This window comes from Abramis brama (assembly GCF_963993115.1).
Source record: "Abramis brama genome assembly, chromosome: 1".
Classification (NCBI taxonomy): domain Eukaryota; kingdom Metazoa; phylum Chordata; class Actinopteri; order Cypriniformes; family Leuciscidae; genus Abramis; species Abramis brama.
In genome coordinates, this window is record NC_139963.1 from 33857150 (window position 1) to 33880249 (window position 23100).

General features: G+C 37.2%; 1 protein-coding gene across 2 annotated transcripts; it reads left to right on the forward strand.

The window, feature by feature from the left end:
- Positions 1–801: 801 nt before the first annotated feature.
- abcc1 (ATP binding cassette subfamily C member 1 (ABCC1 blood group)) lies at positions 802–23074 on the forward strand. Of its 2 annotated transcripts, XM_084089239.1 has the most exons (32): positions 802–930; positions 3119–3295; positions 3405–3530; positions 3725–3862; positions 4429–4554; positions 4644–4705; positions 5773–5904; positions 6027–6254; positions 6696–6873; positions 7564–7725; positions 7841–7933; positions 8014–8217; positions 8341–8487; positions 8701–8788; positions 9048–9117; positions 9955–10081; positions 10732–10908; positions 11994–12161; positions 12242–12428; positions 12647–12688; positions 13902–13953; positions 15318–15456; positions 15635–15842; positions 18282–18592; positions 18736–18935; positions 19052–19178; positions 19250–19351; positions 20472–20618; positions 20747–20905; positions 21077–21243; positions 21331–21525; positions 21678–23074. In XM_084089239.1, exons 1-32 carry the CDS (start codon positions 883–885, stop codon positions 21784–21786), a joined length of 4596 nt encoding a protein of 1531 aa, XP_083945365.1. In that variant the 5' UTR covers positions 802–882; the 3' UTR covers positions 21787–23074. The 2 variants fall into 2 exon arrangements, with proteins under 2 accessions (XP_083945365.1, XP_083945366.1); XM_084089240.1 differs by lacking the exon at positions 12647–12688.
- The last annotated feature ends 26 nt before the right edge of the window (positions 23075–23100 follow it).

The window sequence follows — 23100 nt, forward strand, 5'->3', positions numbered from 1 at the left end:
TAGTCAGTTTTGATGACTTTGCAATATTGATAAAATATTAGAATATTAATAATGAAAAATGAGTAGGGCTACGCCAAAATGTGTAACATTTATGTAGCCTACAAAGGAATACAAAAGCCCCGACATAGAGTTTTGACGCAGCTTTAATCTCCCTTTTGGTTATTTCAATACTTAATTGACGACAGAACACGACGTTACATGCTAGTAGTTTATTTTGCGTGATACATGGCGCGCCGCATTTGCGCGTGATTGAAGAGTGCGCGCCGCGAGCAAACGGCTGACACGACAGAAAGTTAGCTTTTTCTGAGTTTTACTGACATATAGCCTGACAACATCTGGTCTGACAGAAGACTGTGCGGCGGTGCTGACTGCGTTATTTTTTTTAATTGCTGTGAGATTGTTTGCTGTTGCGCGCAAATCCTGGAGATGAACTTGGATAGCTAAATCGCTCACGTGGTGCGTCTCTGTGAGAGACAGATTTCAACAATCACCAGTCAGAGACAGCAGCAAAGCCATAGCACAATGAAATTAGGCAACATATGATTTCGGGGGTTTACTATTGTCCGGTTTCATATTTGTCAGTCAACTTTTCAAAATACATTAGGGGCTACACTCAAAACATTCGGGGCTGAAGCCCCGGCAAAATCGGCTGACGCCGCCTCTGATTAAATTAGTTTATTTTTTACAAAGAATACTAGTTTTTTTCTTGCCATATTTGACGGTGACTCCTGTTACGTCAGTTATTAAATTGATAAAGTAAAAGCGCCCTCTATGCTTCAACTCACATATCACACTTCAATACAGGTCTCTATCACACAGCAGTGGTTATGAAACGGAGGCAGTGTAAACCCAGCACGCTATAACAGATCCTTCCTGCGGCGAATGGGTATTGATAGTTTCTGCAGTTTGGACGGTTCTGATCCGTTTTGGGTAAGTAAATAACTATTCTGCCGTCATGAACTATGTTTTACCGACGATATTGTTTTCAACAGATTGCCAAGGTTTGCCGGGTTTGGGTCCACACAGCATGAGACCCTGGCTGTGTCTCAAAACATAGCGAACTGTCTACATAGACAGCATTTTTTGTGCGTCTTAGGCGCGTTTGAACGACCGTATCGAGGGCCAGATAATTTCTGGACCTCAAATGCACTCGTGAAGAGTTCACTTCGGATTGAATGCGCCTATAATGCCGAATAATGCTGTCAAGGTAGTAGGCACTAGGCAGCTCACTAACGTTAGGTTTTGAGACGCAGCCACTGTTGCTAAGCTAACCGGTTAGCCACACATCAAACTAACATACGCATAACTCTCCGGAGACTTCCATTCTGTAGTGTTGATATTCCTCTATGACAATCTAACCGTCGCATATAAGAGCGATTTATAACACTGACACCTACTCAATGTGTGTCTTTATCGCCATGTGAATCTTAAGAGTTGACTTGTCACTGCTCTGACTTGTTTTTGTTTAGCTTATTCCTCTCATACCAGACAGCATTCTTTTAACTAGATAACTTGTGTCATTATTTGTCATATTTATAAATGATTAAGCTTTGTTTTTTGTGTGTTCCAGTTTGTGGAAGGTCTGACTGGTCAGTGGATTAACAGTATTAATTGTAGTCTGACAGGTTTAGACAGTCAAGTTTGTCCTTCGCGATCAGAGGGCCAAAACATTAAATAATAAATCACTCTGACAGATAACATGCATGCCAAGAAAGCGTGTTGCTTCTTTTGAAATGCTCTCAGATGTTATGTTTACAAAGTCCTTTGTTTGCCCAAGGGGTTAATGCAATGAAAGATTTCCAAGTTTGTGAATGTATTACAACTTGTATTAAAATGTATTAAAACGATTTAAGTCATAGGGCGAAATAGTAGTAATAGAGGAATATATAATTACATATTTTACATACACAAATGAAAGAATTTTAGGAACAAATGATCACAACCATATTATGACATTATTTTAATGGCAAGTCAGCACATTTGAACTCTTTACTTGTTTTGTTTTACGTACAGCCCCCCCTCCTCCCCTCTCATTTTTGCATTTCGTAAGTTGATTTTTTATTTAATTTATTTTTACCATAATCGGAAAAAAATAATAGTACAACTAATACTGTTATGTGGTATTTAAATAATTTACAACTTAAATAACATATTATAATTTTTATTTTATTATTCATTTTTCACATTTTTCCTTGTCATATTATTAGGAAATTGAGGGGAAAATGTGTTTTTTTTGTTTTGGTTTTTTTTGCTTATTGTTTTTTCCATATTATTTATTCAGTAAAATTAATCTTTTTACTGTAGTTTAAGTGCATCAAATACTGCCATGACACACAATATAAAAAAAAAAAAAAACTTTCTTAATTTCTTAATGTTTTTTTCTTGTTAAAGTGCTGTGTTCAGTTCTTATTAAAGTATATTTATGTAGCTTTTTTTTGTTATACTTTCTGGAATAACTTTGCTATAATTCAGTAAATTCAAATATATTATCATTTACTTTAATCAAAAATATGTTTTTTTCCTGGTTACAGTAATGTGAATTTGGGGGTGAAATATGTTCTTGACAGGATTTGAAAGATTCGCATGATTGCTGTCATTAAAGATGATGATGGCAGTGCTGTTCAAATGCATTTAGTTCAATAGCTCAAATGTCAAGAAAATCACATTTCATGTCCTGTTCTTTTTATTTATTGATCTATTATTCTCTTGCACATATTGATCTATTTTTCCTCCTCAGAGACAGGTTTATGGGAAGAGATGCTCCCTACAGAGAACAAGATTAGATTTTCTTTGTAAGAAAAGGTTCAGTACATTTTTTTTAGGCATGTTTTGGATGTCACTTCTTAAAGGAGACTTTTTTTGTCAAGAGGCTGAAGACTTTCCTCCCTGCTCTATTGCGCAGAAAAGATCCTTGACTTTGGTTCTCTGAAAGATCTGCTCAAGAGTTCTAGAGTGTTTGTTCCTTGCACACATCATTGGGTCGTCTTTGTGTGCTTTACCATTCGGCCAAGAGCTCTTTGCCTACTCCAGTTGTTACTTTGTTTCTAAGTTCCGTCCAAAGAATCTCCAAAGATGTAGAATAGAATGAAACCCCCCCTTTATACTCTCATGTTTTCAGGATTGGAACCGGACATGGCAAACACACAATCCAGACCTGACACCATGTTTCCAGAACACACTGCTTGTTTGGATACCCTGCCTCTACCTCTGGCTGTTTGCACCGTTCTACATCCTATACATCAAAAGCCATGACCGTGGATACATATGCATGACCCACTTCAACAGAGCCAAAACAGTGAGTTTTAACAAACAGGATTCCAGTACAACAGTAAACAACTTGCTTTTATCTAGCAGCGTGCTTTATGACTGAGCTGTTTGAAGGTCATGTGACTCTCCTCCAACAGGTTATTGGGTTCACCCTATGGCTTATCTGCTGGGCAGATGTTTTCTACTCTTTCTGGGAAAGAAGCTGTGGGGCTACAATAGCCCCAGTCTACCTAGTCAGCCCCACAATGCTTGGCATTACAATGGTGAGATCCATATCCTTTTATTTTTCATATATTAAATTATAGTACTTTGCTTGTAATTTACTCTTTGCTTTGCATTTATTTCATATTCAGATGACATGAATGTGTTCCTCTTTTCTTGCCTCAAGGACTTTTATTTGCCTGATGTTTACAAAGTTGAAGTGTTGTGTAATTGAACGTGTTGTTATATGTTTTAGTTGCTGGCTACGTTCTTGATCCAGTATGAGCGGATGAAGGGGGTCCAGTCCTCAGGGGTGATGCTCAATTTTTGGCTGATCGCCATAGTGTGCGCTACAGTCACCTTTCGCTCCAAGATCATGCTTGCATTGAACGAAGTAAATATGACTTTTGTGTTAAAACTGACAGTTTCTGCAGTCAGTCCACATTCATATTGTGATATGTCAGATTTTTTTGGTAGTAGTTTCTTTTGTCATTCGAAATACAGTATGTGTTACATATGTAATATCACACAAATTGCGTAGCGTCTGAATACACTCATTTTGGTTAATTCTATCCTCATAAATTTCCTCATGTGATGTTCACTATGTCAAGAATTGTGCATGAGTGAATGAATCAGCAGTTTTGAGTCCAGTATATTCACAAATGTGTAAATGTGTTGCTTATGATCTCTCATGTGTCATATGGGTTCTGCACCGCAGCAGAGGCCAAATTTCCTGTTTCTTCCTACACACTCATCAGTTTCTGTAGAAGAAAGTCTCTCAGTATTACGCAGACTGTTACATCATTACTATAGCTACCAACACATGATTAATGATATACAGGATGTTGAATAAACTGGACAAATGGATCATAGTTCACCAATTTAAAAACCAAATCAGATTTGTCTGTAATGCGAGCAAAGCCTTAAAGTGTTGTTTGATCCAACAGTCTTTCTTTTCAGCCTGCCAGTGTGGATGTGTTCAAATATACCACATTCTACATATATTACACCATGCTGCTCATCTCTCTGATCCTGGCCTGCTTCTCCGACCAGCCTCCACTCTTTTCACAGGCTGTCAAAGATTCGGTTTGTGAACTTTACTTAATGAAGGTAAAGGAATGCTTCATTGTATGGATGTTGAATAGATGGCTAATACTGTGAATGTTTGTGTACAGAATCCATGTCCAGAGTTGGGAGCTTCGTTCCTGTCCAAAATCACTTTCTGGTGGATCACAGGGTAAATAAGTAAAAATAATAACAAACAAATTACTGCGCTTCTAGAATTGCCTAGTGGTTAGTGCATTGCCTCTGACGCATGGAGGTATCTAGAAGTTGTAGTCTGACTCATGTAATTACTTGATCCCATTTGTCCTATAATTTTCTGTATTATTATTCTTAGTATCAATATCAGAAAAATAATTTCTTCTGAGTAGGATCCTTCATTTTGCTGATGTTTTAAAGGGTTAGTTCACCCAAAAGTGAAATTTCTGTAATTAATTACTCACCCTCATGTCATTCCAAACCCGTAAAACCTTCGTTCATCTTCGGAACACAACTAATGAAGATATTTTTGATGAAATCCGAGAGATTTCTTGACCCTCCGTAGACTGCAATGTTATTACCACTTTCAAGGCTCAGAAAGGTAGTAAAGACATAGTTAAAATAGTTCATGTGACTACAGTGGTTCAACCTTAATGTTATGAAGCGACGTGAATACTTTTTGTGCGCAAAAAAACAAACAAAAATAACGACTTTATTCAACATTTTTTTCCGTGTCAGTATCTGATGCTGTTCACGTTGTAAACACAGTATAGCTCTTCTGGGTTCTACGTCAGAACGCTGGCTCAGTATTAGCTGGCTCCCTCGTCAGCATTACACACGTGTGTCATGGTGCTCACGTGAACAGCGTCAGACACTAACACAGAAGAAAAGATAATCTATAATTAGAAATTAAGTAGTTATTTTCGGGGGGGTTTGTGCACAAAAAGTATTCTCGTTGCTTCATAACATTAAGTTTGAACCACTGTAGTCACATGGACTATTTTAACAATGTCTTTACTACCTTTCTGGGCCTTGAAAGTGGCAAGTTGCAGTCTATGGAGGGGTCAGAATGCTCTTGGATTTCATAAAAAATATCTTAATATGTTCCGAAGATGAACAAAGGTCTCACGGGTTTGGAACGAAATGAGGGTGCGTAATTAATGACAGAAATTAATTTTTTTGGTGAACCAACCCTTTAAGCTTGTATTCAAGCTGGATGTTGTTTCTTGATAGTTAATTCATGTCCCATACTTTTCCTCACAGATTGATGGTGAAAGGTTATAAAAGGCCTCTGGAGGAGAAGGATCTGTGGTCGCTCAACGTGGAGGATAAATCTCAGAGAGTTGTGCCACAGCTAGTGCGGCGCTGGGACCAAGAATGCAACAAGGTCAAAAGGTTAGACTCAAGGAGTTACCTTTTTTTGTATTACCTCCTCAAGGAGGTACTTTTTAAATGAACTGTGTGGGTTTGCTGCTCAAATTACTAATCATCTGGTTTGTTTATGGTTTTTGTGCTAGGCCAGTAGATAAGACACTCTACTCCCCAAAACGAGCAGCAAGGGCAGAAAAGAAGGATGGACAACCAATAGAAGAGTCGGAGATTTTGCTTGCGAAAACCCTTCTGAAAACTGGCGATCCGTCCCTCTTCTGTGCTCTCTGCCGAACCTTTGGACCCTACTTTCTTGTCAGCTCTCTTTATAAGATTATTCATGACATCCTGATGTTTGTTGGACCAGAGATTCTCAGGTATGAATCTACAGCATCAAAATGAGCTATTTATGTTTTCCAGGTGTAATTATTCCCATCTGTGTTGTGTTCAGGAACAGTAGTACTCTGCAGGGGAAAGTGCAAGCCTTCCCCCTGTGTTTTCACAGTCATGTGGTTAGAAATGACTTTAACTCTGTGGGAACGACACAGTCAAAACAACAGCTGTGGCTCTTAAAAAGAGCTCCAGTGAAGAGTTAGTTTTGGCACGCTGGAAGTCGTGCCATCAGATTGTGCACTGGACCATGTTCAAATCCTCTCTAATCTTCTTAATATATCACCTGAACTCTTGGCAGTAAGCCTTTATCCAGTTTGCCCAGTTTCCTCACTTTCCTTTCGCTTGAATCCAGAAGAACTGCATTCTGCTGCATGAAACATAATTGACGTATCAATTTTTACTCACGTGAGTTCTGTCTTTCTTAGGCTGCTTATCCAGTTTGTGAATGATTCAAGTGCCCCTACTTGGCTTGGCTACTTCTACACCACCCTGCTGTTCGTTTGTACCTGTTTTCAAACCCTCATTCTGCAAAAATATTTTCACGTTTGCTTTGTGACTGGCATGAGGTTGCGTACGGCCATCGTTGGTGCCGTATATAGGAAAGTAAGTGGACTCTTATTTGATAAAATGTGCATAACATGGTGTAATAAGGTGTTTATGCACATTTGGTGTGTATTTGTTACATCACATTTAGACTTCAAATAATGCATTGTCCAATGTGAATGTGTCATACTTTAACTCTCAGAACACAAAACATTTTATTTATTGAAATAATAAAAAGAAAAAAAAGAAATGCAATACAAAATCTGACTTTTAAATTGCATATACACTGCAGTTCAGAAGTTTGGGATTGGCAAGATTTTTTTTTAAATGTTTTTGAAATAAGTCTCTTATGCTCACCAAGGCTGCATTTATTTGAACAAAAATACATGAAACAATTTATGCCTGTGGTGCAAAGCTGAATTTTTACTCCATTCTTCAGTGTCACATGATCCTTCAGAAATCATTCTAATATGATGATTTGCTGTTCAAGAAACATTTATTATTATTAAAGTTAAAAACATTTGTGCTGCTTAATATTTTTGTGGATGATTGTTTTTCAGGATTCTTTGGTAAATAGAAAATTCTAAACAGCATTTATTTGAATTAGAAATTGTTTATAACACCATATATGTCTTGAATGTTACTTTTGCTTTATCAATTCAATGCATCTTTGTTGAATACAATTTTCTTAAAATAAAAAGCTTTTTAATGGTAGTGTAGATTTATAATGTTCTCCTTCATTTTGTCTAGGCCTTGGTTATTACCAATGCTGCCCGTCGAACATCCACGGTCGGAGAGATAGTGAATCTGATGTCTGTAGATGCACAGCGGTTTATGGACCTCATCACCTATATCAACATGATTTGGTCGGCACCTTTGCAGGTTATCCTGGCCCTGTACTTCTTGTGGCAGGTATGTGCCCAAACAAAGGGGTATTTGCATGTTTAATTTGTGTGCTCATTTCATTAAACATCAGTAATACCTGTTTGTTTGTTGTTGTTTTTTGCTCTCTTTTTTTTATTATTAGAATCTGGGTCCTTCTGTGCTTGCTGGTGTTGCTGTGATGGTGCTGATGGTTCCCATAAATGCAGTCATTGCCATGAAAACTAAAACCTACCAGGTTTTTAACCTCTTTTCCTTTATTTGCTTCCATTTCATTAATCAAATCATCATTGTTTAATCTGATACACTCACCCACAGGTTGCCCAAATGAAAAGCAAAGACAATAGGATCAAGCTTATGAACGAGGTGCTAAATGGCATTAAAGTGCTTAAACTCTACGCATGGGAACTGGCGTTCAAAGACAAAGTGTCAGCCATCCGGGAGAGTGAATTGCAGGTGCTGAAGAAGACCGCTTACCTTGGTGCCGTGTCCACCTTTACTTGGGTCTGCGCACCATTTTTGGTAGGTGGTGCCTTTGAGTGAATCATTTGACCAGACTTCCAATCTTTCATTATACCCATTGTTTTTGATGCTACCTTATGGTTGTTAGACATTCACTCATGTGATCTTGTTTCTTTCACAAAGGTTGCCCTCTCCACATTCGCAGTATACGTGTTAGTGGATGAACATAATATTCTGGATGCACAGAAGGCTTTTGTTTCTCTGGCTCTGTTCAACATCCTGCGCTTCCCTCTTAATATGTTGCCCATGGTCATCAGCAGCATGGTGCAGGTATTCCTGTCTTTCTCCTTCTTTCTCTCTCTGTTACTCTGTTTTTTTTAAAGCTGCATGTAAACCTTATAATAAGAATGTGGTTTATGTTATGAGAACTCAAAAGGTTTTGGACCCCGAACACAGAGCACTTGTGATCTTCTCAAGCAAGACCCAGGAAATCGTTGTCTGCCTAATTTTGAATTATGACCACAAAATCTATTGTTTCTTTAGGCCAGTGTGTCTTTGAAACGTCTGCGTGTATTTCTGTCCCATGAAGAGCTGGATGAAGACAGTGTGGACCGGCCAGCCATCACTGGATGTAAGTTCAGTGATTCACAAGCAGTTCAAATCTACAAAAGACCCAATGTGCTGTGTCCTGTGTTGTGTTTTTTTTCTAGGATGCTGTGCATGTTTGACTCTCAAAGCTCTGCAGTCCCCAAACTGTTTCAACCGACAGGGGGGAAAAAGGATTGTATGAGAGAGTAGCACAGCTGTTCGATGAATCTGTGGGTTTAAAGTCATCTCATGTGTTTTGATGTTCACTTAAGAGACTTCATTGTTGTTTCCTGCTCATTCAGCTCCTGACTGCATTAGGATTGCGGACGGAGCTTTCAGCTGGTCTAAAGGCGACCCCCCTACTTTGAAGAGGTAACATCATTTTGCAAGTACTGTATGGTACAATGAATAGCATCTTGTTCAATGTTATAGAGTACTAGGGATGGGAATTGAATGGAATTTAAAAATCATGCTTCCGATGAACGATTCCATGAAATGTTTTTAAAATTATTTAAAAAAAGCACCACCCTCCCTCCACAATTAGTCCTAACTAAACAAATACAATATATTTTTATACTATTTGTTACAATAAAGAACTGTTAACGTAATAATGTCATGAAATTCATTTGATTTTGGTTCTTTTTATTTGGTTCTCAATTCCCAGCCCTATGTAGTACTCTACATAAATGTAGTTATACTATATTCAATGCATCAAAATGACTTTTAGCATTGACTTGAATATTGCGGTTACATAGAGCAGAACTGGTGAAACGGGCTTCTGAGGACATGACAGGCAAGTACATGTGCATGAACCCCGATACAGGAGAGCGTCAATCGGCAGAGGAATTGTAATCTGGTGAATCTCCATCGATATTAATGAGAATGATGAAATTTGGGTTGCCGAATTCCTTTTAATCTTAGCTTGATTTCTACCTCATCTACTTCAAATCATGCATTAAACGGTTTAATTTGTCTTGCATTATTGTTCACTGTAAATCCAGTTGTTAATATCAGTACACTAAAGGATTTGCCCATAATCTTCAATCAACAATGAAGTGAATTAAGAAATCCTAATGAATGAATGAATGAAACTCCTTTATACCGTTTTGACACAATGCCGCCTGTGTCCACATGATGTTTGAACTGTTTGTTGTTCATTGTATCTGCTCTTGTGTCAGCGTGTCTCTCTCTCTCTCTCTCTCTCTTCAGGATTAATGTGCGTATCCCTGAGGGGGCGCTGGTTGCTGTGGTAGGACATGTGGGTTCGGGTAAATCCTCTCTGCTTTCAGCTTTGCTGGGGGAGATGGAGAAGCAAGAAGGAAATGTGTCAATCAAGGTACAGACTCAAGCTACATATCTGAAAACAGTGGCTCTTTTAAATATATAGTGCAATGTTGTATTCAAGTTTAACAGAATATACACTGGGGCTCAAACATTTGAGACCCCTAGGGAAAATGCTTATAATTTTGCATTATTATTTTAATATGTATTAAATGTAATTTATTATATATTACATATATTAATGTTTTATATTAAATATATGATTATAATATTTTTCATAGTATTTTATTACTTTATTACATTAAATTAGCTTCACATAAATGTAATGAAAGTTGAACTTTATGTCTCAGTATTTAATTTTTTCCCTTCTAATGACAGCAGCACTTGAGCTGCATAAACTCCACATGATTTGAAAATGATCCAAAAAGCATCTTAACTTCAATGGAAGCAAGAACATCTGACCGTCACATAATCAATGTCCCAAATATACTTATTTGATTTAGAATGGTGCAGAATCTGAAATACTTGTTATTCATTGTATGTCATACATTTCTTTGTTTTGATTTCTTAAAGACAATGTCTTAATGACATTTAAGGTTTAAATAAAAGATAAGAGCCAAGGCTTTTGGAACCCTCTGTGTATTTGGATAACTGTAATAATGGGATAATAAAGAGACACATTGAGTGTCTGACTGTGTTTTTCAGGGCTCTGTGGCTTACGTGCCTCAGCAAGCATGGATCCAGAACGCCACCCTCAAAGACAACATCTTGTTTGGACGGGAAACCAAAGACAGCTGGTACCAGAAAGTGGTGGAGGCCTGTGCTCTCCTACCTGACCTGGAGGTCCTACCTGGAGGAGACACTACGGAGATTGGAGAGAAGGTAAACAGATTTTAGAATGATTCCTACAATTTTCTCTTAACCAAGTACGATAGAAAAGTGATTGAAGCTACATACCATCAAAGGCTGATTTTAATGCAACAGTCAAGATTCTATAGACAATACATGCAGTATGCACGTTTAAGTGTTCGTTTTATTACACCTCCTCTTCATCTTCTAGATTTAAATTACAACACATCATTTATAGGTCATTTTATCCACCTTATTCCAGACGAGCTTACTGCATTTTGAATTATGGGTGGAACTTCCATTCAAAAAGACTGAAACAAATCATTTTAAATCATAAGGTTGCCCTACAAATAAAGCTGATCCGTCAGTTTTCCTTCATGATTTATTTTCATACATAACACTTAGCATTTTAACATGACATGTTATAACAAGAATATTGGCAATAGCTCTTTTCAGTCACTGCATTCTTTTCCTCATGATTCTTTTCTTTTTTCCCTTTGCATTCCACTGTAATATGTAATGAATGAAAAATGACAACATCTACTGCACATTTGTGGTCTGTTCTCCCGATTTAATTTACGATATATCCCATTAATAATTCACTGGAATGCACAAAGAATCTCTCGTTTTTCAAAGCATTTTTCATGCAAAGGTCATTTTCTTCCTGCACCGAGCCGGAAATCTCCAGTTCATTAGCACTTGCATATCTGGTAACATTTTATTCCTAAAAACATTGTGAACATTGTGCCTGTTGACAGTATTTTCTGATTTATGGAGTGATAAAAATGGACATCCAAAATCAAAAACTTTTGCTTCTAATATTTCAGCAAAATGAAACGAATTTTAAACCTGGCTTTATACAAAGTTCAGATTTCTGTACTAGAAATATATGCAAATTAGTGCATATTTATTTAGATAATGCATCATATGCATATTAAAACAGAACATTTCATAAAACTTGGAAAACATAACAATTGTGTTAATGTATTGCGATTAATGAATTGGGAAGTATGGTGATTTTCTTTTAATTAACATTTTTACCCTATTGACCTGTGGTGTCTTGCCTTAAAAAAATAATGACAGATAATTGGGTTAATCGTGTGACACTGTGATCTTAGGGTGTGAATCTGTCTGGAGGTCAGAAACAGCGGGTGAGTGTGGCCAGGGCTGTGTACTGCAACTGTGCTGTGTATCTGTTGGATGACCCGCTCTCCGCCGTGGACGCTCATGTAGGAAAACACATCTTTGAGAAGGTCATCGGACCTCAGGGCTTGCTACAGGGCAGAGTAAGGCCATTTCCCATGCATTATCAAATATGTATACATCTCTTATAGACATTTCACATCACGCATGGTGCTTTTTTCAGACTCGGGTTCTGGTGACCCACGGGCTGAGCTTCTTGCCCCAGGCTGACCTGATCCTGGTGATGGTGGATGGAGAAATCACAGAGATGGGCTCTTATGCCGAGCTTTTGAGCAGACAGGGCGCCTTCGCTGAGTTCCTGCATATCTACTCCAACAAAGAGCAGGAGGAGGAGGAGTCGTCAGGGGGAGGTGAGGCTAGCCTCCTCATGTCTGAACTTTTATGCTTTCATGCATCTGTCCTTTCACAAAGCCATTTCCTCTGAATGATTACCATTGTTCACATTGTTGTGATCTTTTCCCCCCCTAAGTAATCCATGTCTAGAGATAAATCTCTTTTTGTCTGTGTGTATACATGTCTTCATCTCCTTGTGTTCCTATTTTTTGTGTCCCCTCTGTCGGCTCTTCAGAAGAGGCAGGGGAGGCAGAGGACGAAAAAGGGAAATCTGAAGGTTTGAGGGTGTAATTGGTCCCTGGGCCATATAAATTGAATAGGTTTGCACGTACTGCATGTTAGAGTAGGGCTTATTATGCAGGTCTGAAATATTTGAGGTTAGATTATAGCTCACAACCATTACATATTTGATTGAAAATAGAGGAAAAAACAGCAATATTGTGAGATGGTATTACAATTTTAAATGAATATTTTCTATTTTTAGATATTTTAAAATTTACAAAGCTGAATTAACATCCGTCTGAAATCATTCTAATACGCTGGTTTGTTGCTCAAGAAACATTTCTTATTATTATCAATGTTGAAAACAGTTGTGCGTCTTAATATTTTTGCGGAAAGTATGATAATGTATTTTTTGATGAATAGAAATAGAAATATTTTAATAATTTAAATATTTTGTAATTCTGTACTATCATTTTTGATCTATTTAATGTGTCCTTGCTGAATAAAAGTATTAATTTCTTTATAATCTATTTTTTATAATTTCTTTATAACCCCGAACATTTATACATTTGTATTTTAACATCAAAAGACATGTAATTCAACATCGTATTGCCTTCACATGCTGCTTTTAATGAAATGTTCGGAAGTAATTTAAATATATAAAATACAAAGTATACAAGTTACTATATTTGATGCACACGATATTTGTAAATAAGCTAATTTCATTTCAGACACACAGGGAAAGGTCTTATAGTATGTGTAGGACATTTACACTCATCACTCTGCTAGAATGGAGCACTGTGAATGTGCTTCAACCTTTGACCTTCACCAGTCTTGTGTCTGTCTGGTGTCTGAGATGCTCGGCACTGTTACAGCGCAACCTGCTGGTGATTCTTCTAACTGTGACCCACACCTCTGAGCCTAAAAACATTGCTTTAGCATTTGTGTTTTGGTTAGACGGTCTCTCGTTTCAACTGGCCTTAGAGATGTGGTTGCTTAGAAGCAAATTATTATAGTCTTTTACTGCTATTTTAAATATAGACATTTGTACTCAAGGGCACACTGATGCTCTAGTTGCTGCTTGATTACAAAAATTCTTGCAAACAATTGTGTTGTTGCATAGGTGCTTTTGAATTACATGACTTATAGATAATAGTGAGAAAGGTTGAGTTCTGTTAGTGGTATAGGTATGGACATGGAATGGCATGAAGCATGCAGGAAGATGTATGTAATTCTATCTGATTTAGTCAATATTTTCTCATCCACAGATGCAGTCCCACGGAAAGGACTCGAAAATGGGGGCCCTGCTGCCCTGTTGGGGTAAGGAATCGCTGATGTCTTTTCTAACTCATTTCTTTGTTCTGAATAAACTCTGTGTCCAGACCTGTTGCGACGGGACCTGCAGCGAGTCAATTTTACTGTCTTGATTTGTACGCTGCATTCTGTATATCCTCCTGGGACCCAGGAATAGACTTTTGTCCACTGTAGTGGCCATTACATTTTAGTGAATTTCTCTGACACCATACATGTCACATTGTATGTCTGGATGTCCTGTAAAGAGCACATTCAGGGCTTTTCAAAGATACCAAATGTTTGGAGGTTTTACCATGAAAACAACTTCTCTTTGGTCTTTAAAAATGACTGACAATAATTTAGTGATCAAAATTTTGTACTCCTATGGAAATATGAGAATATTTTGTAATTATCATTTAAATCTGACTAATTTTCAAATTGTTAGCCCATAACATTTTGCTGAAATGCTGATTTATGACAATGTCCACTGTAGAGGACATCAGGACTTAAAGCATGTTTATCAGGCATTTTTAGACACACAGCAAGTGAATAGGGAATGAAATTATACATCAATATTCCTATGAAGTATTAGACAATATTATGAAAATGTTGCCAATTATTACTCGCATTATTACACCTTTTTTATTACATGTTGCCCCAAGAACAGATTAATATGCAAATTAGATACAGTGTAAAGATACATTGTATTGAATGGCACTACACAATTATGCCCATTTTACTCACATATTGCATAAAGTAAAATGGTATATCAATTCATTCCATAATATCTTTCATAACATAGTTTAGAATCATCTTTATAAAAAGTTTGGTTAAAAAAAATCCTGAAACCTAAAAATTGATTGGTGAATGAAAAAAGAAATCCCATTGTTTTTGCCTATATACATGTCATTTCATGACTTTTTATTCCTGGTGGACATAGCATAACATATGAATAAAATATATATTTTTTTCTCCAATTGTTTCTTATGTTCTAAACAATGTAATGACGAAAAACTTTTTCTTTCCTTGGTCTCAGAAGAATAAGTCTTTTGAAGTCATATGACAGCTTTGTGTGGGAACTACTAGTTATTCACTGATAATTTCATTCTCCGTGAGAAGAACTGTTGTGGCCAAATCAGAGTCAGTGAATAAGTCGTTGCTATACCTCTCATGAATTCCAAATTCTGTCCATCAGAATGAAAACCAAGAACGAAACCATGTAAACCAATGTCAGATGTGTGCACTCGCTCATTTGTGCTAGATTCTAAAATGACTTGTGTTAAGGTTGATTAGGACACCGTCTAATATGTAACAACCATTTAACGTTTAAATCAAGTACTAATAATATTTTGACATTATTGACTAGCCTGGTGTTTCTCTGTGTCCTGTAGAGAGAGTCTGAACTCTCTAAGTGCAGCCGGGACAGGTAAAACACAGAAGACTGAACCAAACGATGCTGATGCTGCAAAGAAGACCAAATCTGCAGAATCTGCCCGACTGACCGAGGCAGACAAAGCCAACACTGGCAGGGTATGAATCCACCGTCTCTATGTCGGGATGTGAGAGCATGATTCCCTGAGGACATGTTATTTGTTTTTGGTTATGGTCAATAGTTTCTCTCAAAATCATGCAAAGCCTTAATTTGTGTCACTTGAGCTGACTGGTTCCTTTTGATTCTGAGATTTAGTGAATGATGTTTGTTGTGCAGGTGAAGCTATCTGTGTTTTGGGAGTACATGAAGGCTATCGGCTTGCCCCTGTCCATCTTCAGTATCTTTCTGTTCTTCTGTCATCATTTGTCCTCTCTGGGCTCAAACTACTGGCTCAGTCTCTGGACAGATGACCCTGTTATCAACAACACCCAGCCCAACAGAGAGATGCGTTTAGGGGTTTATGGAGGCCTGGGACTCTCACAAGGTGATTTTAAAAGAACTGACTTTTAGTTGATTGCATTTGATTGTATAAATTCACATTTTAAATTCCTGAAAACTGTTATTAATTTAGCTACTTGTACTCAAGGTCCAAGTGCATTACACAACTTCTTAAGAAGTTTTACCAAAGTAAAGCTTTTAGATGTAGATATATATGCATATATGGATATATGTATATACCATAGCTATTTGGAATACTAGGATAAAAGTCTTTTGAGACCAAAGACCATATTGAATTGCTCTAATTGAAATATATATATATATATATATATATATATATATATATATATATATATATATATATATATATATATATATATATATATATATATATATATATATATATATATATATATGAGACATTTAGCCAACCAATTTGGAAGTTGCAGTTTAACGTGAATATTTCAGGTCAAGAATTCCGTTTAAAAAGTCAATAAAAAATGTAAAATTTCTCTATTTCATCAGCACTGCCAATTAATAATGATAGTACAATTTTTGAATTCATTTTTAATGATAAAATTGTGTAAGAAATGTTTTCAATTAAATTTTTTACCAGTGGTCAAATTAAAAGTACAAACATGTTAAATTACAGCCCCTAATATTAATGTTAACACTAGAAGTGCCAGAATTCCATAACTACTAGAACTGCCGCAAGCGGTCATTTTGACCGCTAGATTCCAAACTCTATATCTTTAATTATAAATACCCAATTGAGAGATTAATGCATTTATTGTATTATGATATCTTTTAAAAACAAAACAACACCAAACTGTACATTTAAACAAGTTTACATTTATAAATAAATAATATCCGTAGATGTCCTGAACAAAATGACGGAGTAGCCTATGTTTTCATGTTTCCACTGTTCGATCGCGCCCGCGCCCGCCGACACACACACACACACACACACACCATATTCCAGCATTGCAATCTTGACATCGCAGCCTGTTCATTATAGCCATAATAAAATTTAATAATAAAATAGTCAACCTAACATATAAAAATTCCACTGCTCTGTTTATAGTCAGTAGCCTATAATTCGTAGCCTACCATTTTGCGCATGTGAAGAGGATGATTTTTTCCGTCGATATTGGACCGTGAATGAAGTACAAAGCCTATAATAAAGAATAGTTTACCATCCAAATACATCGCAAATGTTGAAACATTTTGCTTCTAATTAGAGAGTTACGTGAGCCCAACGCCGCTTACTTTCACTTTCGCTTATAAAGTATTTCATTTTGGCTTGTTTATAATTATTTTTTCATTATTGTTCTGTTCTGAATATCATTACATTTAAATGATTTGTTGTTGAATATGTTTTGTGTATTTTTTACCACATTTTATTGTTGTGTATATTGATAATAATACCGCGAAATTCAGTGCGGTCAATCTGACCGTCTATGGCCGAAATAGGTAAATATGTTCATTTGTTTTTTTGCCTTATGAGTAATTTATATGAAAAACATTTTAAATGAAAAAACACACACTTTTAGGAAAAGTCAGGTACCAGCAGGATTTTATTTATTTTTTCAACAAAGTTATTGCAGATATAAAATTCAAAACGGTCAAAATGACCGCCATGGCACTTCTAGGGCCCTATTTTAACGATCTGAAACGCAAGTGTCAAGCGCAAAGCGCAAGTAACTTTGTGGGCGGGTCTTGGGCGCTGTTGCTATTTTCCCGGCGGGATAAATGACTCTTGCGCCAGGCGCAAATCTAAAATGGGTTGGTCTGAAGTAGCTTCATTATTCATAGGTGTGGTTTGGGCGTAACGTGAAATAAACCAATCAGAGCGTCATCTCACATTCCCTTTAAGAGCAGACGAAAAGAATCTATCTATTGTAATAATGTATGATTTGCAAAAATGAAAACTGCTGCTTCTGTGTAGATTAGAGAATCAAAGTGTATGCGCGTCGTGCACACGCTACATTGATTATGGCCAAGCATGTGCCCTTAAAATAGTGCCCTTAAACTATTTTTTCCTGGTTAGTGGCGCAATTGTTTTCTAAACCTGCAAAATAGCATGAAGGAACGTTTGCGCCGGAACACGCCTCCTTTTTTGCGCTGAACCGCCCAGGGAGCGCAAGTTCATTCCCTAGTTTAGCGACGTGATTCTGTGGAGGGAAAAGCGGGTGCAAAATAGGAATGATACATGCGTCGGTGTACAAAGTCAATTGCGCTGGGTGCAAGATAGGGCCCCTAGTGTTAATGCAATGCGGGTTTTTTTTTTTCAGTAAATGCAATTAAACATCCTTATTGTATCCAAATTTTGTTTTGTTTTACTTCTATATAGCTGTATAGGTAATTTTTATGTAAATGTATATTTTATTGATTATTGTTTTAGTAAATTGGTCCAGAAACTAGTTTGATTCTGAAAAGTCAGCTTTTTATATGTTTTTTTTCTCTTCTTTTCTCTCTGTGGCAGGCATTGCAGTGTTCTGCTATTCTGTGTCAGTGTCTATTGGTGGGATCTTAGCCTCCCGCTACCTGCACCAGACAATGCTCTACAATGTCCTGAGATCGCCCATGTCTTTCTTTGAACGCACACCCAGCGGCAACCTGGTTAATCGATTTGCCAAAGAGACAGACACCATTGACTCGGTTATCCCTAGCATCATAAAAATGTTCATGGGCTCACTGTTTAATGTGCTGGGCTCATGTGCTGTCATCCTCATCGCCACGCCGCTGGTAGCCACCATCATCCCCCCACTGGGTCTGCTGTACTTCTTTGTACAGGTCAGTCAGTTATTTTACATTCTGAATGCTTGTTAGTATAGGCTTTACGGTAAAATACACTGTTGTAGCAGTAATATACATTTAAATAGAAAAGATTTGAGATAGAGAGTTGCTGCTCTAATGTGTCTTTCCATCTTTGTTAGCGTTTCTACGTGGCGTCTTCCCGGCAACTGAAACGACTGGAGTCTGTGAGCCGCTCTCCGGTCTACACACACTTCAATGAAACTCTGCTGGGCACCAGTGTGATCCGAGCGTTTGGAGAGCAGCAGCGCTTCATCAGGGAGAGTGACGGCAGAGTGGACCACAACCAAAAAGCTTATTTCCCCAGCATTGTAGCTAACCGGTGAGAACTCACAGAACCTCACTAGATTTTAGGTCTCTTTTACTTGCGTATATTAGTGTTTTGTTGTTTGGAAAGTTGAAGTTTTCTGTGTGTCCTTGTGCCTCTGTGTCTTGGAGATGGCTGGCGGTGAGGTTGGAGTTTGTGGGGAACTGTATTGTGACATTTGCAGCTCTTTTTGCTGTGATGGCCAGGGACAGTCTGAGTCCAGGAATCATGGGGCTTTCCATCTCCTATGCGCTGCAGGTCAGTCTGACATCTACAAATGCTGAGATACAAGGCAGATGAAGTTCTTACTACTCTTGTATTTCACACAGGTCACAGCATCTCTGAACTGGTTGGTGCGGATGTCCTCTGAGCTGGAGACTAACATAGTAGCGGTGGAGAGGGTGAAGGAATATGGAGACACAGAGAAAGAGGTCAGTGCACCAGCAGGCAGATTGTGTGTGATCATTCTGTACTTCTGTAGAGTCCAATCTGTGATTAGCCTGGTTTCCTTATCTCATACTGTACTAGAGAGATAAGGACAGTTAGCGCACTGGGAGGGGCGGGGACTAGTTTATGTCTACAAGATGAGCCACTCGTTTCCAGAAAGAATTTGGTCTCCATGGATTTTTTCTTTGCCATTATAAGGGTTTTAGGTTAAAATGTATGTGAATGTATAAAGGGAATGTGTATATCTGAGATTTTGTAACTGTTAATTTTTTTACCATTTGTCTTTTGCTATTTCTAAAAAATAATTTCTTCACTAGTTCATTATAAATGGACCTGCAGTGTGACAGATAATTTTTTTTTTTTTTAAGTACAAATATGCTATGTTCCTTTATAATTATTACATATAATTATTAAACGTTACATTAATTGTATACACTACCATTCAAAAGTTTGGGGTCAGTCATTTTTTGAAATTAATTTATTCAGCAAGGATGCATTAAATTGAGCAAAAGTGACAGTAAATACATCTAAATGTCACAAAAGCATTCTTTTTCAAATAAATACTAGTCTTTTGAACTTTCTATCAATCAAAGAATCCTGAAACAAAAATGTATCACGTTTCCCACAAAAAAAATTAAGCAGCACAACTGTTTTCAAAATTTGATAATAACAAATGTTTCTTGAGCATCAAATCGGCATATTATAATGATTTCTGAAAGATCATGTGACACTGAAGACTGGAGTAATGATGCAAAAAAAAAAAAAATCACAGGAATAAATTACATTTTAAAATATATTAAAATAGAAAAGGTATTTTAAATTGCAGTAATATTTCAAAATATTACTTTTTTACTGTAAAATAAAGGCAACCTTGGTGAGCATAAGAGACTTTAAAAAACATCAAAGAATCGTACCAACCCCAAATGTTCGAACGGTAGTGTAATTAGCAAAATTAGCAGATTAAAATAGTATTAGATGTCTGCTATGAAATGTTATAGTTCATGTCAACGTTAACTTTATTTACTTTCAATCATTTGTTTCAGTGTTAAAGATGGATTGTTGAGATGTGATTGGTCTGTGCTGTATTGATGTCCCTGTTCACAGGCTGAATGGAGGTTGGAGAATTCAACTCTTCCTGCTGGCTGGCCGACCGTTGGTCACATTGAAATCCGCAACTTTGGCTTGAGATACAGAGAGGACTTAGAGCTGGCTATTTGTGATATCTCGGTCAACATTGAGGGAGGAGAAAAAGTGTGTGAAACCATTTCAATATCCAAAATCTGTTCATACTTTGACTTTATCAGTAAACAATGTTCATTTAGGAATCTTTTCACCTACAAAGTCAATCATGTCTGTATGTTTTTGTGTGTTTTTCTTAGGTGGGAATTGTGGGTAGGACCGGAGCAGGAAAGTCCTCTCTGACATTAGGGCTCTTCCGCATCATTGAGGCAGCTCAGGGAGAGATGTGTATAGATGGAGTGAACATTGCTGAGCTGGGCTTGCATGAGCTACGATCCAGAATCACAATCATTCCTCAGGTATCGCGCTTGAATAGACCTGAACACTCATTTAAGTCACTCATTTGCTGTTATCAATAATACAGTTGTCACATTGTTGGTTTCCTTTCAGAATATATATTTTTTTTCCCTGTTTACTTGCCAGTGACAATTGAACTATGCTGTTTTTGTTTGTTTTTTGTTTTTTCTCAGGATCCAGTGCTGTTCTCAGGTTCCTTGCGTATGAATCTGGATCCCTTTGATGGCTACACTGATGAGGAGGTGTGGAGATCTCTGGAACTCGCACACCTCAAGAACTTTGTGTCTGGCCTTCCTGACAAACTCAACCATGAGTGTTCAGAGGGTGGAGAGAATCTCAGGTACAAACTCTTGACAAGATTCCTCCCTCTTTATCACTTGACTAATACCTGATCTGATTGTTTCTGACTGGATATTTTGGGCTTCAGTTTGGGTCAGCGGCAGCTGGTTTGCCTGGCTCGAGCTCTCCTCAGGAAAACCAAGATTCTGGTTTTGGATGAAGCCACTGCAGCTGTGGATCTGGAGACGGACAATCTGATACAGTCCACTATCCGAACTCAGTTTGAGGACTGCACCGTTCTGACCATCGCACATCGCCTCAACACCATCATGGACTACACAAGGTAATCTGCATACTTATTCTTTGTTTTTGTTCTATGAATCTGCAAAAATATCAAATAAAAAATACATAATATAAAACAACAACAATGTTTTATTATTATATAATAATATTTCATAAATATTTATGCAAATAAATACTTTTTTTTTTCTCAAGGGTGCTGGTTCTCGATAAAGGCAAGATGGCAGAGTTTGATTCTCCATCCAGTTTAATTGCAAAGAAGGGAATTTTCTACAAGATGGCCAAAGACTCAGGTTTGGTCTAATAATTAGAGGGGCTGAAGAGCCCTCTGTTCATCTAGGACATTTCACTGAGTAGAGCCCATGGAGAGTGGACCTGGTGAGATGTGGACTCTGAAAGGTACCTCTTCTGTGGGCCTGGAGCTCTTACACACACACACACACAGTGTGAATATGACACCACTCCCTTCTTCTGCTCCTCAGCTGCTGTAGCCCTCCGTTTTTTAATCGCAGAAAGGTTTTGCAGCTTTTGAAGTTTGTTTGATGCCAACATTTGGGATGTTTGAAACTAGTTTGATTTCCTCATCACTGTATTTGTTGTCAGTTTTCATTTGAAAGACTTGTAATTTGAACTCTAAATCATGCTTTTTCTGGTAGTTGTTTACTGATGGAAACCTTTGTTTGCAACATTGTTTCACTTGAAGGAGTAAAGAACAAAGTTTATCTGTGCAGTGTACCTTTGATGCAATGGTCAGTTGTATAATGACCAAACAGCTGCTGTGAAATCCCTCCATGAGCATCCTTGAGGGGCTTCATCCCACGCCAAAGTTCATATTTGAAGCTATTCTCATCATCAAAGTTAAGTTCTGTAAAAAGAGACATTTGAGTTTTTTCTCCAGATAGCCATTGTTTTCTCTCAATTAAACTTTATTTATACTTTAAGAATATCTGTTACAATATATTTCTTTTCTTTCATATAATATTATTTTATCATATAACATATTTATTACTGGGTATTACCCATTATCATGCAGTAGAGGCTACATTGGCCTACTGCTTTCATTCGTGAATGTATTTAGCTGCCGTATTTGATTTATGATCTTTGTTTACTGTTATTGTTTTTCAGTGGTCATTTTACCAAAAACAATGAATGCACTTATTGTTCTGTGTAAAAAGGTCAAAACCAATTTAAGGTCAGATACCCAAATTGTAGTAGTTCTGTAAGGACAGGTTGTCTTGCAGATTGCTGTACCTGCTGAGCTGTGTGCTGTGTGCTTCACTCGGTGTGCAGTATACCATATATCTGTTGAATGTACGCTTGAGTGCACCATGTTGTTTCATTCATCAGTTCCTCCACTCTAGATCATTTAAGCCTTTTGAGTTTTTTTCAAGGCCAATTTTGTTTTTTTTAAAAGAACTGATAAAGACAGACTTCAAATGAAAAAAAAAAAAATGTTACATACTTGTATGATTTGTATGTAAGCATAAAGGTAATTATTTGATATTTGTATACATGCACTAGTTTTAAGTGTACTTAGTTTCCTAAATCAAGCTATGTAAAGGGGAAATATGAATAAACTTTTGTAAAAAGCCCATAGTCTGTTTTTCTTATCTTTTAT

Excerpts from the sequence above, each read along its gene's own strand:
- abcc1 (XM_084089239.1), top strand. The coding sequence starts at position 883 with ATGGGTATTGATAGTTTCTGCAGTTTGGACGGTTCTGATCCGTTTTGG. Across the intron at positions 9,118-9,954 it reads GACCCCCCTACTTTGAAGAG|GATTAATGTGCGTATCCCTG; the intron begins GTAACATCATTT and ends CTCTCTCTTCAG. Across the intron at positions 12,429-12,646 it reads GGAGGAGTCGTCAGGGGGAG|AAGAGGCAGGGGAGGCAGAG; the intron begins GTGAGGCTAGCC and ends TCGGCTCTTCAG.